This window comes from Chinchilla lanigera, unplaced genomic scaffold (genome assembly GCF_000276665.1).
Source record: "Chinchilla lanigera isolate Chin_1 unplaced genomic scaffold, ChiLan1.0 scaffold00011, whole genome shotgun sequence".
In the NCBI taxonomy this organism is placed as follows: Eukaryota; Metazoa; Chordata; class Mammalia; order Rodentia; family Chinchillidae; genus Chinchilla; species Chinchilla lanigera.
Genome location: NW_004955412.1, coordinates 33,761,831 through 33,778,283, shown reverse-complemented (window position 1 = coordinate 33,778,283; position 16,453 = coordinate 33,761,831). Strand labels below are relative to the sequence as shown.

Genomic DNA, 16,453 nt, shown 5'->3' with positions numbered 1-16,453 from the left:
CGCCGCAGCGCCCAGTGCGCCCAGAGCTGCGCCGGGCGGCGCCCAGCTGGCTGGAGGACGCGGCGGCGGGACCCGCGCGGAACTTTTTATCGCCTTTGGGTTCCAGATGCGAGACTTGGGGCTGGTTTATAAATACATCCGTACATATGTGTGAGCTAATAAAACATTTTCTCTTCTCCTTGAAGCGGGAGCTCTTTATGACAGCTCCTTGATGTCAGAGCCACTTGCCGCCTTCTTTGGGTTATAAACTTTTGATGCCAGACCTCTGCAGAACGTGCCCAACTGCATTTTAAAGTAGCGTCTCCGAGAGAGGCAGAGCGCGCAGTCTGTGACCTTCATCCCGGCACCTTCTTCCTTCTCTCCCTGCCTCTCCCCAGGGGAGCGTCGAGGAAGTGCTTCCCGGACTCAGGAGGGGACATCTGGTTCTGCCAGGCTGGAACATTGAGGCAGGACCGGAGGAGAACACTGAGCTCCGGAGAGCTGGACTGCTGCTCTCCCGAGCTCCCGCCGCGCGCTCTTCCCGTCCTCCTCACGCCACTTCCTGAGCCCGTCCGGTGTGCGGGCGGGGGATCAGGACCTGCGCGGCGCCGAGTTCTGGGAAGTTGTGGCTGTCGAGGATGGGGGTCTGTGGGCACCTGTTCCTGCCCTGGAAGTGCCTCGTGGTCGTATCTCTCAGGCTGCTGTTCCTTGTACCCACAGGAGTGCCCGTGCGAAGCGGAGATGCCACCTTCCCCAAAGCGATGGACAACGTGACGGTCCGGCAGGGGGAGAGCGCCACCCTCAGGTAGGGAGCCAACCTTTGGCGGGGCGCTCAGCCTCTTCGACTTGGTTTCCCAGGGCTGGGGTGGGGGAGAGAGAACGAAGGAGGTTTGTGTGAGGAGCGCTGGCACATGGGCTAGGGCCTTCTGCAGGCCCAAGAGGTGGTCACTTGCGTCCGGTGGTTGCAGATACCCATTTGCTTGGACAGCTTTGTCCTTTGGTCTGGCTTTTCTGACCTGTACTTGTACCAGAGAGCCTTGAAGTCGTGGTTTCAGGCTCCCTGTGTTTGTGGGGCCCTGACAAGGTTAGATGCACTCTTGCTTGTCCACAGTGATGAGGATGGGAAGGGGCCTGGATCGGAGCTACTGGGTGGGTAGCACAGGACCCTGGGTGTCCTCTCCCATTCTGGAAGTATGTGACAAGGCCGAATGGTGCTCAGGATGGCCAGGCCTGTGCCTTTCAGAGGGATACCTAACAATCTGAGGCTCTGGAGTTACCAACGCCATGCCACGGCCTTCTGTGAGTGTGCTGAAGAGTCAGCCAGTGGTGCCAATCCCGTGTGGTGCGCCTGGGGCTCCTGCTGTAAATTATGAGAGCCGTTTTATTTTTGTAGGCTGAGGCCAAGGAGAGGAAACAACGCCATTGCTCCCCTGTGAGCAACACAATAGGGAAGCGTTTTGTTTTACTTAATGAGTTACAGAGCCACTTTCGAGCTGGAGGCAGAGGGTGGAGAATCTTGGAATATGCACCTTTGGGGACTGGGCCTGCTGCAGCAGAGACTTTAATAAAAATGCAGCCACCACTTTCCACCAGCTCAGCAGATATCATCTTTTATCCCTTTAATGAGGCAGTTCTGGTCCTAGGAGACAGATTCAGGGACGCCCTAGCTTAACTATGTCTCACAATGAACACGGGGTGAATGTGTTTGCCCTGTCTATGACTTTGATGATTATGGTGAAAATAAAACATTGTGACCCAGATTCTGCTGTCAAAATGCTTGGCTTCTACAAGGAAAGAGTGAAGATGGGGTTCCCTTTCTGCTTTTTCCTGGGTTTTCCTGATGGGATCTCTCCTGTAAGGAGATCAGCCTTTCTTTGGAGAAGTAATGGTAACCTTTGGGGTACTTGCATTTGCTTCCTGAATCCTGTGGTTAAGTTTGGATTCTTGCTACTTTGGGTGGTTCTCAGCTGAATCTTTTTCTGAGCTTGAGAATAAGTCACAGATTCCTCTCTGCTGGTGCTTGGAGGCTGGAGGATGGAGACGAAAGGAAAGCAGAGATGTCCCTGGACATTGCGTAGGGGACACAAGCTCCTGCCCCTGTGGGCATTCCTTAGCCTATCCCAGACAAGAGTACACTATCCCTACTTCACTGTTTCCAGGAAGGTTCAGAGCCTGCCCTGGAGAAGTGACTTGTGGAATACACATTTGCTGCAGATGAGTTTATTCAAAGGTGGGAGGGGCACACAGTGACGAGGTGTGCCAACCACGGAAATAGCAAATACTAGTAATGTGAGGGCAGTAGACATGACCACATAGCTCTCTACCTTCTCACCTCGCCTTGTGGACAACAGGTTCAGCACTGAATAGAATCTCGGTGATGAACTTTCCAAAACCCTCTGCCCCTGCCTGTCCCTCAGAATGAACTCAGAAAAGAAAATTTGAGCTTTCTGCTTCCTGGGATGCATTAAGCTGACTCTGCCAGCAGAGGGCCAGCTTTGATCTACCATTTTTTATTAGCTGCTGGCCTGTTTTCATGATCTTCAATTCTAATGTTTAGCAGCTGGGCTTGGTAATGGGAATGGGAATAAAAAAAGAATAGCTGAACAGTTGCGTTTTGTGCTTTGGGGAAAAACAAACGACAGCTTACATGGTCAAGTGTCACTGTTATCCTCTGTTACCTGATTGCACGGTGTAATTTTTTTTAAAAGTAAGCATGTATCTTGCATTGACTTTGCCTCTCTTCTGTGCTTTTTTTTTCACCACTGGGCTACAAAAATTTAGTACATTATTTCACACCTAAATAACTGCATAGGCTTCTCTTTTAGTACTTTCTTCCTTTGTTTCTAGCAGATGCCTCCAACTGGCTCGCTTTTGTTTATTATCCATTCTCTTTCTTTCTTGCCTTCGCCACTTAATGCTTATTGTTCCCTGATTTTTTAAAGGTTTTATTTCACTGCTGTCGTGGTGTTTCTTAAAAGAACATAAACATGTCTTGCAAATTTCTGTGGGTCTCTGTCTCTTTCCTTCTCGTTTCCACACATTTTTTCTTTATGAGCTAACACTTGTGTTCTTGTGACAAAAAACTTATTTGTCAGTACTTTGAGGAAGAAGCCATGTTTCTGTTACTGGAAATCCCTGCCTTTAATCCTGTGGAAATGTACCCTATTTTATTTGGCCCTGCAGTTTGGTTTCAAGAAATTAGAATTTTAAAATTGATGTATTTTTTGCTTTGCTGGGAAACTAACCCAGGACCTCATTTATGTTAAGCAAGTGCTCTACCACTGTGCTACGCAACCAGCCTTATAATTCTTACGTATAGTCATTCTTTCGTTCTCTTATAAGTGTTCACTGGGAATTCATTGCTTGGGAATATAGTTCTGAATACATCAAATGTGCAGAATGCATAAAACCTCACATGATACCAATGCCTATCAGCCTCAGAAAGCTTCTGCAAATGAGAGTGCCTGGATAAAATTATCTCTAGTCTATTTCTAAATCTTGAACGAAGTCAGATAAGGAGAGAAGACCTGGTAGGAAAAGCACAGAGCCTGAGAAGCCTGGGTCCATCTTATGATTTTCCACAGCTTCAAGAAGAACGATTTCCTTCCTGTGAGATATCACTGTTGTTGTGACAGGTCTTTGATTGCACCAGGGCACGTTAGGAAGTGATATTCCAGTGACAGCACTCAAGTTTGGAATGTGGGTGAAAACTTATTTTATATAAGTGAGGCAATATTGTCTCCCTCATAACTACTTCATAGGCCTACTTGAAAAGTAAAAATAATTATTTGAATATTGAGTTATTTTGCCTTTTTAGAGGAGAGATGATATGGAAAATGAAGGTGCTATTCACTATGGTTGAATTATAGCTTCTATGAATCTGATTTGAATTCATTATTACAAATGGGCCCTCTTGGCCAGAATCATTTCATTACAATTATCTGCTGTTGGGTTAAAAATGTTCTGTGCCCTTCCGTTAGATTAGATATGACAACTATCTAGAAGTCCTGTGTCTGAATCAATGTGCACAAGAGGAGTGGAGCCCCTGATTGTGGACATGGCCTGTTGGCCTCTATTAAGCCATCTAGGCTGCACAGATGGCCCCAGTTTACTTCTCCACTGGCCTCTGTCAACCCTAAATTTGCTTTAGTTTCTCTGTGGGGCCATGTCGTGCATGCACGTGGACATTTTGAGGGATACCATAGAGTAGTTGCTGTGGTTGTTGCTGTAACTATTTTCCTCAGCAGGAAAGATTCCCGCCAGTCTACTGGTTTGTTAGGTTGTTTTTTTTTTTTTTTTTTTCAACAGCAGGATGATCAGTTTGGCTGATCCAGTCTTGCTGATCTGGGATTATGCTTAATGGCTCTTTTCTAAACAGTCTTCACAGTTTGATTTGGAGTTCTGAGCTAATTCATTCAGAATCAAGTATGTGAGGCTTGACTACCAAGGAGTAATATGCATGGTGGGATTTTGCCAAAGTAAGTGGGGCAGTGGATTTCCCCAGGACAACATTCTGTTGTTCGTCTAGGTGTTTTTCTGCATTTGCACTCTCCATCAGCAGATTTTCCTTTTGTGTAAATTAGGAAATTCAGAGCACCCTTTAGGTTATTCAAAATGTGCACAGGAATTTTGTGTCACAGTGTTTAAGGTGCCAAAGCTGCATAAGGACTGTTTCAGTGTGATGTTAGTGCTCTTGGACTGGGGAGGTGGACATATAAGAAGGCAGGTGAACAGGCTCAGGTCTAGAAGGTGGTGCTCACCTGGTGATGCCAGCCTGGGTTGCTAGTTGGAGCACCTAGAATAGTTTTTAACATTCCACATGGGCTTGGTCAGTGGTAGAGGGCATGCTTAGTTTTCTTGAGACCCTGGGTTCAGTCCTCAGCACCAAAACAAACACACAAACCCCCAAATAAAAAAACTAATGCCAGGCTGGAAGACTGAGGAAATCAGCATCTCTGAAGTTGGGCATGGATGTGGGCATTTAAAATATTTCCTCCAGTATTTCTAATGGGGAGACAGAGTTAAGAAGCACTGCTCTGAAGGTTTTCTGCCCTGGAACATCTGAGCAAGCCTGATATCCACAGTCCCTGTCTCCATTCTTGCCCTTGAAATGGCTCTGTGAGAGTGACTCGTGATTGTCAACTTGATTGTCTTCAGAAGCACCTAGGAGATTAGTAGAGTACATTTCTGAGTGTTTATGATGGGTCATGGGGGTGTGGCCTGGGGAAATATGTCAGGTCCTTGGCCCCTTCTTCCCTGGTTCTTTCTTTGTCTTTCTGATTCCTCTGTTGTGAAGCCAGTGGCTTTCCTGTGCCTTGCCCTTCTACCATAGTGTTTCTGCCTTGGAGCAGGTGGCTGTGGACTGAAACTTCTCACACTGTGAGCCATGGTAAACCTCTCCACCTTTAAATTCCAACAATAAAATCTCCACATGTACATGTGCCTTGTGGCTACTTTAGTGCTCTAGAATGCTCAGGGCCTGGATCATTCACTCGGATTCTCATTCTACCCCTGATTAGAACTATATCAGTTTGAACAGTGGAGTTCAGTTGTGTACATATGGGAAAAATACCTACTTTCCTTGAGATAGCAGAAGGCACGAGGTATATGGCATTGTTCTGTTAACTTCAAAGCGACATATCGAGTCCTCCCTTTGTATCTACAGAATGGTAAAGCTCAGGGGTGCTCAGGTCATGTGTATAAACTGACAGATCATCTCCACATAAACTATGCTCAACCTTCTGTACACTTTAAATCATCCAAATGTCTTTTTTTGAAGTACTGGGAAATGAATCCAGGGGCTTTGCACTGAGCTACATTCTCAGCCCCCCACTTCTCTTTATTTTGAGTCAGGGTCATGCTAAATTGCTAAATTGTCCAGACTGGGCTTGAACTTGGCATCTTCTTGTCTCAGGCTCCCAGCATGTTGGAATTACAGGCACATGGTACTGTACCTGGCTCCATAACTGCTTTTTAAAATAATGCCCAGTAAAATAAAGTACTATATACATAGTTGTTATACTGTATTGGACAGGAAATAATAACAAAAACCTAAAATCTGAGCATATGCAGTATGCATACAATTAGAACAAATGTTTTTAGTATTTTCAGTCTACATTTGGATAAATCCATGGGTGTAGAACCTGCAGATTTGGAGAGCTGGCTGAGTGTGCCAGGTACGACTATACCAGTGGAACTCCTCAATAATACCTGATGATGTTCATAATTTTTTTCAATATCATCTACTCCTTCCTTTCCCGCTGTACCCACACATTCATACACAACTTTAAAATGTGTTAATCTTTCGTCAATTCCTCTTAGCTTCTGTGGTTAATGACTACCCTCACTTGAATTCCAGGAACACTTGCTACAGACTTCTGTTCCAACAGACACAAGCTATGGACTGTGATTTCTTCATGTGTAGACTGTGAGCTCCTGGAGCTAATGCTTTATATGTTGGACACAGACACTACATGGGCTACTAGGGATTACAAAATAAGTAGTGGTTGAATGCTTTAATCCATCCTAATGAGACTCCACCTGTTCTAATATATTGCTACCTCTACAGCAATGAACTGTTTGTATCTAAACAGTTTCATTTACTGTGAAGCATAATTGGCCACTTGATTGGCTTGGGAGCTTCTTAGGAGATTAGTAAAGCACACTTCTGGATGTGTCTGGGTGGGTCATGGAGGCGTGACCTTGGAGTCTGTGTTGGTCCATGGCTTTTTTTCTGGTGCCCTTGCTTCCACTCTTCACAACATGAGAGGCTTTACTCCACCCCAACTCCTGTGAGGATGTTGGAACCACCCCACCATGGACCAAACCCCTGGAACTGTTAATCAAACAAACCTGTCCTCCTTTAAGTTGTGGGTGTCAGATAGTTTGGGCAATGGGAAAGCTGATTAATACATTTTCTTTAAAATCTGGTGCTGGAACTTTTGGACACTTCTAGATTCCACCCAAGTCACTTTCCAGAGAGGATAGTTGGATCCACTTGTGATTGCAATCTGATCTGAAACTGCACCACAGTCTTCAGTATCCTTGAGTGCTAGACAATGAGCCGGGTGGCAGAGTTAGGAGGAACCTTCTTAGCAGCTGTAGGAATCATTTGGAAGGGAAGCTGGCATGTCTCTAGAAAGATTTGCATGGTCGTAGATGAAGGAGCTTGGTACCAGTAGTGCTGCCTGGGGAGCTGGTACATCCTGAGTTGGGTCACAGCTGCAGCACCCCCCACGTCTGCAAGAACAGAGTTGGCTTATGTCTGTGACACTCTATAACGTCCCTGACTGGTGGGGTTGGGTTTCCCTTCTTTAACACATACACCACATACCCACACCCCGAAGGAGGGGTGGAGGAGGATGTTTTGGAACGTTAAAGATAGAGGCCTTGTGCTTTCCTGAACCATTCTAGAAAACTCAGCAGCTCTTATTTAAGCCCTCTGGCTAATTATTTGGCCTCTTTTAGTAAATTTGGCCCTTGGGTTCAGTTTATCTCTTTCTGTTTTCCTTTCTTCCAGCTTCTAATAAAGGACTCTGCCCTTGGCCTTCTCTCACTGTGCTTACTTCCTGGCTGCCGGGGAGGGGGCCTCAGCGTGATGCAGAGATGAGGGGAGCTGGTAGTGAGATGCAGCGGAGAGGAAGAGTCAAGTAGGTCTTATTTGACCTTCCCAGGGGAGGACTTTTAAAATTACTTATTATTAACAGGAAGCAGTCTTCACAGTCACAAGATGAGAAGAGGGAATTAGTCCAAGACAGCTGTAGAAATTTGCATTGCCTATTAAGTTAAGAACCAAGTACTACCGTTTCTTCATTTATTTTTTTAATATAGACAAGACAGCACCAGATTATTTCAGATTTGTCTGTTTATTGTTTTCCCTGAAGGAAGATGTTTAGGCTGATGCTGTATTTGGTGAAACTGGAGCTACAGTTTGCATGGAGCTACAGTTTACATGGCTGCTAAGGGAGAGACTGGGTTCTTTTCATCTTTTTCTATATTCCATCCCCTCCCAGATTCTGGTGATACCTACTTGGTGCTGCTTGTACCTTGCTATACTCTTTGAAATCAAAGCTATGATGTCTGGTCTGCTTGGTGCTTGCCTGTCTAGACCTTTGCATCATCTTCCTGGTAGGGAAAGGCAGGGTTTGAAACTTGCATTACTCTCTCTAAGGGATAATATCACACACCTTTTAATAAAATTTGCAAAGACCCTGGGAGAGGGAGTATGCTTTTGGAACAAACAAAATTATCCATGATGCACTGGGTCTCAGATGCCACATCAATTACCTATCATTTCATGTAATTTTCAGAATATTGCAATCCCAATTAACTGCCTAGGAAATCCACATTTAGAAAAATTTAGCCACTTGGCTTTGGTCACATGTCTTTTATGTGACAGAGTTGAACTCTGCTTTTAGAGGACCTTTCTGCTGCTTCTTAATTTCAATGCCCCCCCTTCCCTTATGTACAGACCAGAGAAGGTTTCTTTGTACTACAAGCAGAAAAAACCCTAAATGCCCTTTTTATTTAATTTCTGCTCATATACTAGACAGAACGGGTGGTGATCTCTGTTTAAATTGAGAACATTGGTTGTCTGCTGCCCTGAATTTAGGTTCTCCTCTTACCTGCACTCAAATACACATCGAGCCACCTCCTGTAGCTGGCAGAAATGTGTGCTTGAAACCTGCATGAAATGATAACCACCAGAGGGCCCAGTGTGGGGTCAGGAGATCACTGGTGCAGTGGGCTTTGAATCTGTCCGGAGCTTTTGCTCCTCTGTTTTGTGACCTCCCACAGCATTCCAGTACCTCGAAGGACCTTCATACTAAGGCAGAATAAGCAAGCTGTTTGTGGGCAAGAGCCAGCCAGTGGGTTCTGTGAGGAAGCAGGTGACCCCAAAGTACAGGGGAAAGAGAATAATTGCTTTAAACCCTAAAATATGTCATTTCCTAATCCTCCTCCCCTATCTTTATATCCACATTTCAATTTAACCTGCTAAGAGTGAAAATAGCCAGTGGCCCTCTGCTCACCTTGCTACTGATTCTTACCCTAGAGAAAATCATGTGACCTGTTTTAGTCCCCTTTTTCCCTGGAAATGATATATTTTATTTAAATGTAAGAAATGCTGCAGGACTTGACCTCGCTTCTTATAAAAGTGCTGATCAATAAAATTTTAAGAAATTGGTTTGGAATATTAAACATTTTCAGTGAGTCTGAAGATTTATGTTATCTCGATTAACCAAGTTTCCATTGCATATTGGGAACAAAGAATGTTATAAGTGGTTGTTAAGTTTTCTGGCTATTCCACAGAAAATTATTTAACTCACAGTTATCCAAAATGCTGTATGCTAGCAATGAAGGATACTACAGAATAATGTTGTAGGAGTAATTACACAAAGAGGAAAAAATGAATATGATTATTTTGTGTTTATCGTGAATGCTAAGGCTGAAGAAAAGTAGTTGCAATTAGAGGGAGATAATGTGGAATCATTTCCCTAAAGATATTTCAGAGTACTTTCACAAGTTTTGGGAGTTTGTAGTATGAGCCAAATTTAAGTTTAAAATGCATAACTTTCATTGCATTTGATTCATGTATACATTTGCCACAATAAATTTGCCTGGTGATTGGGGGTAGTTTGATAAGTAATGACCAGGAGGAGAAGATTAATAAAGAAAATGACAGAGCAATGGAAAGACATGAGAGGACAGATTTTTCCACAGGAAAAGGAAGAAGGAAGCTAAGAAAAAAGAGAAAGGGTGCACAGTCGGAGGCACACAAATGGCTAACTTGGAGTTACTGCCGCACAGCCAAAGAGCAAAGAGGAACTATCCCAAGGCCCGAGTGACCTCTTGCCTGGCAGAGTAGGGCTTCCTTTGACCTCATCTTTCCCAGCTTAGTGATCAGTGACTTTCCAGTGCTTACCATGTGTCTGCCCATGCAAGTGCTTATTATAGCGACCACTTCACAGAGGTCTAGGCCAAGTCCTGATGCTCCTGTCAGCCCTACTCGTCTGCAGTAAGCAGTTGATTCTCACACGTGCGGCTTGCTTGTGCATTCATCTAGCTTGACCACCCAGCGGTGCTGTCCTGACATGGGCCTTCTTGCTTGCTCTTCGGTTGTTTGGAGCTTCCTAGTTGCAAAAAAGAAGGGGGCAGTATCCGTGAACACAGGGAAGTGAATCAGTCAGGTGTTTTATTCGTGTGGCAGTGCTCACACTGAGATATTAGCTGTGAGACACCCTGTAAGAGCAGGAATTATGGGACTCTAATTTGTACTCTTCTGTGCTTTTTATGCCATCTCTAAAGACAGTCATTTTCCCTACCTCCTTTCCTCTGCTTCTCCCATGCCCCCTTTAGATGCATTTCATTCTTCATTCATCTGTGTCCCCTGTGTCCAATACCGTACCCAACGCATAGTAGGGGCTCCCAGTCTTTTAAAAAGATGAATATTTGTCTTTCATTATTGTCTCTGTTTCTCCTCCTTTCACAGAGACTTATGTGCACACATACACACAAATGCACTGACACCGCTGCAGTTTCTAACGGAGACCTCAGCACCCATTTTGAAGTAATTGGGAAGTCACTGAAATTACAGCCAGAGATTCTGGCATTTGGATTCTAGTTGAATGATTCTTTCCCCAGATAGTTGGTATTTAACTTGTCCTGTCTCCTTCTACTTGTTATAATTGCAGTATTTGTGAATTTTTCAAGACTCTCTAAGCCACTGGCATGACATTCTGAGCAGTGGAGAGGGAGGTGAGCCCATGCCTCTTCTTTTCACCCAGGTTCTACAGCAGGATTGCTCTGCTGGAAGAGCACATGCTCACCTCGGGTACAGAAAGGCCTACATTACCAACCTCAGGACGTGCCAGAGGGCATTTGGGATGAAGGGATTTATTGGCCATTTCCTTGGCCCTGTGAAGTGCAGCTGTCTCTAACAAGTGCCGCTGTGCTGTCCCTAGGTCTGTCTTAGCAGCGTACATCTTACTGCACCTGCGTGCAGGAAACAGCTTGTCAGATGCACGTGACTGTGTGCTGCTTTACACCTGGCAAGTCAATGGGTGCTTAGTGAAATGTAAGATAAAGTGTAACCTCTATCAAGAGGTTAAGAACAGCAGCTCTGCAGTCAAAAAGGCTCATTTCAAATCCCAATTCTGCTGCCTAAGTAATGGCTGTATATGGCTGCACAAGTGACTCAATTTCTCTAAGCCTCAATTTCTTGATTAAAAAACCCGGAACTATATGCCCACTTCACTGGGTTATTGAGAGGGAAAACATGGCCTTGAGTTTGTAGAGCACTTAACATCTAATATTGTACCAAGCTTGCAATAAACAGTAAGTATTTTTTTTAAAATTTAAATATGAGTTGCAGTCTACCCTCAGTATCCATCGGAGATTCCAAAATTTGTGAATGCTCAAGTCCCTTATGGGAAGAGGTATTTATTTGCATGTACCTTTGCACACCCTCCTGAATACTTTAAATCACCTCTCATTTACTTATAGTATCCAATATACTGTAGATACTACATCAGTAATTGTTATACTACATTCTTAGGGAATAATAGCAAAAAGAGTGTGTGCTTGTTCTGTACAACTCTGATTAATTTTTTTGACTTTTCAGATGTTTTCCATCTATCATTATTTGAGTTTGAGCATACAGAACTCAAGGATATGGAGAACTGAATGTAATGAATTCACTATTTAAACAAGCAGCATTTATTTAGTGCCCACGGTATGCCAAGCACCATGGTAGACAGTAAGGACATTTCTAAAGTTGAATTAATTCTCAGCTATTTAAACATTCACTTATCCATGCAAACATACAGTAAGTGCCTTGGCAGAGTACAGAGCTCACAGATAAAGCATAGGGAGGAAAGGACAGAAAGGGAGAAAAATGGAGCCAGGAAACAAATTTGCTTTAAATAGCATACCCATATTAAATGTTCACATCAATAGATTTGAAGAGGCCAGTATACCCAAGAAAGTACCACCCCACAAAGTACAGAACACTTGAGTCACCCTGAAAAAATGCCTCCTTTTCTATTGTGGCAAATGTACATAACATAACATTAATCATTTTAACAAACTTTAAATGTCCAGCTCAGTCGCACGAAGTATATTCGCATTGCTCTGTAGCCCTCACTACCATCAACGTATATGACTTCCTTTGTCTTCCCAAACTGAAACTCTGTATGCAGTAAATAATGACCTAGCTTTGGCAAGCCCTATTCTATTCTGTCTCTCTGACTTTGACTACATGAGATCCTCAGACAGTGGTACCATATGATATTTGTCCTTTTGTGCCTGCCTTACTTAACCTAGCACAGTATCTTCAAGGCTCATCTCTATTATGGTGTGTGCCATAGTCCCTTCTGCTTTAGGACTGGACCATGGTCGTTATGTACCGTGTTGTCTGTCTCTTCATCTTTCCATGGACACGTGGATTGTTGTGTGCAGTATTGTGAATAACACTGCTGTGAACATGGGTGTACAGATTTTTAAAAATATTTTACCTTTTTTTTTTTTGTGGTACTAGGGATTGAAATCATGACTTGCTCTTGCCAGGTAAGCACTTATGCCACTGAGCTGTATCCCCAGTCCCTAAAAATATTTTAAAATTTTATTTTAAAGAGAAAAAAAATTTCAAAACAAAATAATAGGAAAGTAACAATGGATAATACCTTGTGTACTAATTTTTTAAATTAGTTACCCAGAATACAAGATATAAGCATTTAATTGTCCAAACAATATTAGCACAAACCTTTTTTTTAATGAAGAGAAATTAGTAGGATAACTATCTTAACTATCTTCCGTGTGTATATATGTGTATATATATATATATATATATATATATATATATATATATTTTTTTTTTTTTTTTTTTTTGCTTTTCCCTTTCTTCTTTTCTCCTTTCCCCCATACCAGTTTCTCTTTCTTTCTGAGCAGTTTCTTCCCATTTCCCAATATCTTTTATGCACTTTGGATCTCAATTACTCTTTCACCTTGCGCACTAGGAAGACAATATGATGTTTACACATGTGAGTCTGGTTTATTTCTCTTATGAATATGGTCTCAAGTTGCATCCATTTACCTGTAAAAGTCTCCAGTTTATCCTTCTTTATGACTGAGTAGTATTCCAGGGTAGATAAACCACACATGTTTCTTTATCTATTCTTCAGTTGATGGACATTTGAATTGTTTCCAAGATTTATCTATTAAAAATTGTGCTGCTATAAACATGGGTGCACATAGATTGCTGTGGTATGATGATTTTAATTCTTCTGGGATAATACTCAGAAGGGTAATAGCCACACTGATTGAAGAATCTCCACACTGATTTCCACAGTGGTTGCACCAGTCTACACTTCCACCAACAGTGGAGAAAGGTTTTTGTTTTCCCACAACCCCTCCAGCATTTATTGGTTGATTTCTTGATGATAGCCATTCTTTCCGTAGTGAGATGGAATCTCAATGTTGTTTTAATTTGCATGTTTAGAATAACCAGTGATGTTGAACATTTTTTCATATGTTTATTTGCTATTTGTATTTTTTTCACCTGGGAAGTATGCATTCATCTCAGATGCCCAGTTTTGGAGTAGGTCTTTAAATTTGTGAGGTCTGATTTTTTCGAGTTTTTTATATGTTGTCAATAGTAATCCTTTGTCTGAGGGATAGCTGGTAAACATTTTTTTCCACACTATGGGTTGTATTTTCACTCTGTTAGTGGTTTCTCTTGTTGTGAAAAGGCTTTTTAATAAGATGAGATCCCAGTTGTTGATTCTTTGTGATAGTTCCTCTGTGATTTGGGTTTTATTCATAAAGTCTTTGCCTACACCAATGTCTTCAAGAGTTTTACCTATTGTATCTTCCAGCAGATTTCTGTTTTAATATTTAGATCTGGCTTTGCACATGCTGAAGATTAAAATTGGACTTATATCTGTCATCATATACTAAACTAAATTTGAAATGTGTACAGATATTTTAATGAGTCCTTCTTTCACTTATTTTGTTGTATGCCCCAAAGTGGAATTTCTGGATCATACGTTAATTTCCATTTTATTTACTTGATGAACTACCAAACTGTCCTCCATGGTGGCGGCTGACATGTTTTATGTCCCCATCAATAGTGCACAGAGGTTCCTGGTTCTCAGTGCCTTAGCCACTGTTATTTTCTGCTTTCATTTAGTAGTTTTTACAATAGCAAATCTAATGGGCATAAATTGGTGTCTCGTTGCAGTTTTGATTTGCATTTCCTGATGATGAGTGGTATTGCTATGTTTATTGAGCATTTGTTCATCTCTTCTTTAGGGAAAAGCCTATTCATTTCACTGCACCCCTTCCATTCTTTAAATTGGGTTTGTTTCTCTCTTGTTGAGTTGTAAGTTTTCTGTATTCTGAATAGGAAACTTCCTATCAGATATACGACCTGCAGATATTTCCTGGGTTTTGTTTTTTGTTTTTTTGGATGCGTAAATTTTTCAGCTTTGGTGTATGTTTCTTTCTTTTGTTGCTTATGCTTTTACTGCCTGCCATATTGAAGAAATCACTGTCAAATCCAAGGTCACGCAGCTGTTCCCTGATGTTTTCCTTTCTTTGCCCTTTCTTTTGGTCTTCCTTTTAAAGTCTGACCTGTTTGAGTTCACTTTTATCGACGGTCTGGGAATGGTTTAACTACCTTCTTTTGGCTGTGAATAACCAGTTTTCCCAGCACCATTTGGCTAAAGGCCTATCCTTTGCTCACTGAATGTTCTTCTCACCCTGTGGAAAATACCTTGAGCTTATATGCCAGGTTTTGTTTCTGGATTTCTATTCTGTTCATTGGTCTGTATATCTGTCTAGTGCTGTACCACTGATCATTTTTATTTTTTATTTTGAGACAGACTCTCTCCAAATTGTCCAGCTAGCCTTGAACTTGCAATCCTCTTGCCTCAGCCTCCAGAGTAGTTGGGATTATAGCATTTCTATCCCTGTTTTGGTGAAATTTTTGTGGTTTCTACCCATAAGATTGTGCTCTCTGTGAAGAGGTCTTTTCCTTCCTCATTTCCAACAAAGTGCTTTATCAGCTTTCTCCCACCTAGCTGCTCCTTCTAGAACATCTAACCCTATGCTCCAAAGTGGTGGAAGCAGAGGTCTTTACCTCTGTCCTGTCTTAGAGGAAAACCTTTATATCATTTGTAATCAAGGTTGTTGTTAACTGTAGAATTTTCATATAATTTATTAGGTTGAAGTAGCTTCCTGCTAGTCTTAGTTTGTGGAGTTTAATTTTCGATTTTTTATCATGAAAGTGGGTTGAATCTTGTCAATTCTTTTTCTGCATCAGTGGAAGTGATCGTGTGTATTTCTTTTTTCTGCAATCTGTTAATGTAGCGTATTTCACTGATTGATTTTCATGTGGTAGCCATCCTTGCACTGCAGGAATAAACCTCACTTTTTCATGGTGTATAACCCTTTTAATATGCTGTTAAATTCAGCTAACATTTGTGAAGGAGATTGGCATTGATATTCAAAAGAGGTACTGTGGCTGTCTTGTGCTTTTGCTTGACTTTGTTATTGGGGTAGTAGTAGCTCATTCAGTGAGTTAGAGTTCATTGCTCTCTGTACTTTTGGAAGAGATTGAGGAGGTATGTTGTTAGTTCTTGAAGTATGAGATAGAACTCAGCAGTGAAGCTATTTGCTCCCTTTTGTAGATGTTTTTGATTACTGATTTAATCTCTTTACTAGTTACAGATCTGTTCATATTTTCTGTTTTTTTAAGAGTGAGTCTTGATAGGTGGAATTCCTTCTAGGAATTTTTCTATTCCATTTAGGTTACCCATTGGTTGGTGCATCTTTTTACATAATACTTCTTATAACCATTTTTGTGTCAGTGTGATTGGCTGTAATGTCTCTGCTTTCATTTCTGACTAGTTTTTCCTTGCTCAAGTTTGTTAAGAGTTCTCATTTTTGTTAAATTTTCAAAGAAAAAAAAGATTGTGTTGATTTCTCCATTATTTTTGTATTTTCTATCTTGTTTTAAAAATATATTTCTGCTAGCTTTGTGTTTCATTTGTTGTTCTTTTTCTAGTTACTCAAGGTTTAAAGATAGATTATTGATTTCAGCCTTTTTTCCTTCCTTTTTGATATTTGTGTTTAGAGCTATAAATTTCCATCTTAGCCGTGTTTCACTGTACCCCATAGTTTTAGCATCTTATGTTTTCATTTTCATTTTTCTCCAGATATTTAAAAATATTCCTTGCTATTGTCTACTTACTGGTTGTATTATTAATTTCTACACATTTTGTGATTTTCAAATTTCCTTATTCTTTAGAGCTCTGGTTTCATTTCATTTTGATCAGAAAGGAAAAAATGTATAATTTCACTCTTTTTTAAGTTTGTAAAGACTTGTTCTGTGCCTTAATATATTATTTATCTAGGGGAATTTCCTATATGTCCTTGAAAAAGGTATATTTTACTTTGTTGGGTGTTTTTTTATCTA

At 41.6% G+C, this 16,453-nt stretch overlaps 1 protein-coding gene across 3 annotated transcripts in view; it reads left to right on the top strand.

The window, feature by feature from the left end:
- The window catches only part of Opcml (opioid binding protein/cell adhesion molecule-like), a 1,129,591-nt gene that overhangs the window by 607,320 nt on the left and 505,818 nt on the right, over positions 1–16,453 (top strand). For 2 of the 3 annotated variants that reach the window (XM_005378578.2, XM_005378576.2), the window contains exon 1: positions 32–784. In XM_005378578.2, the coding sequence (XP_005378635.1) occupies positions 618–784 (167 nt within the window). In that variant the 5' untranslated portion in view covers positions 32–617. Of the gene's footprint in view, positions 1–31; positions 785–16,453 lie in introns of those variants that run through there. The other variant, XM_005378577.2, reaches the window with a different exon arrangement.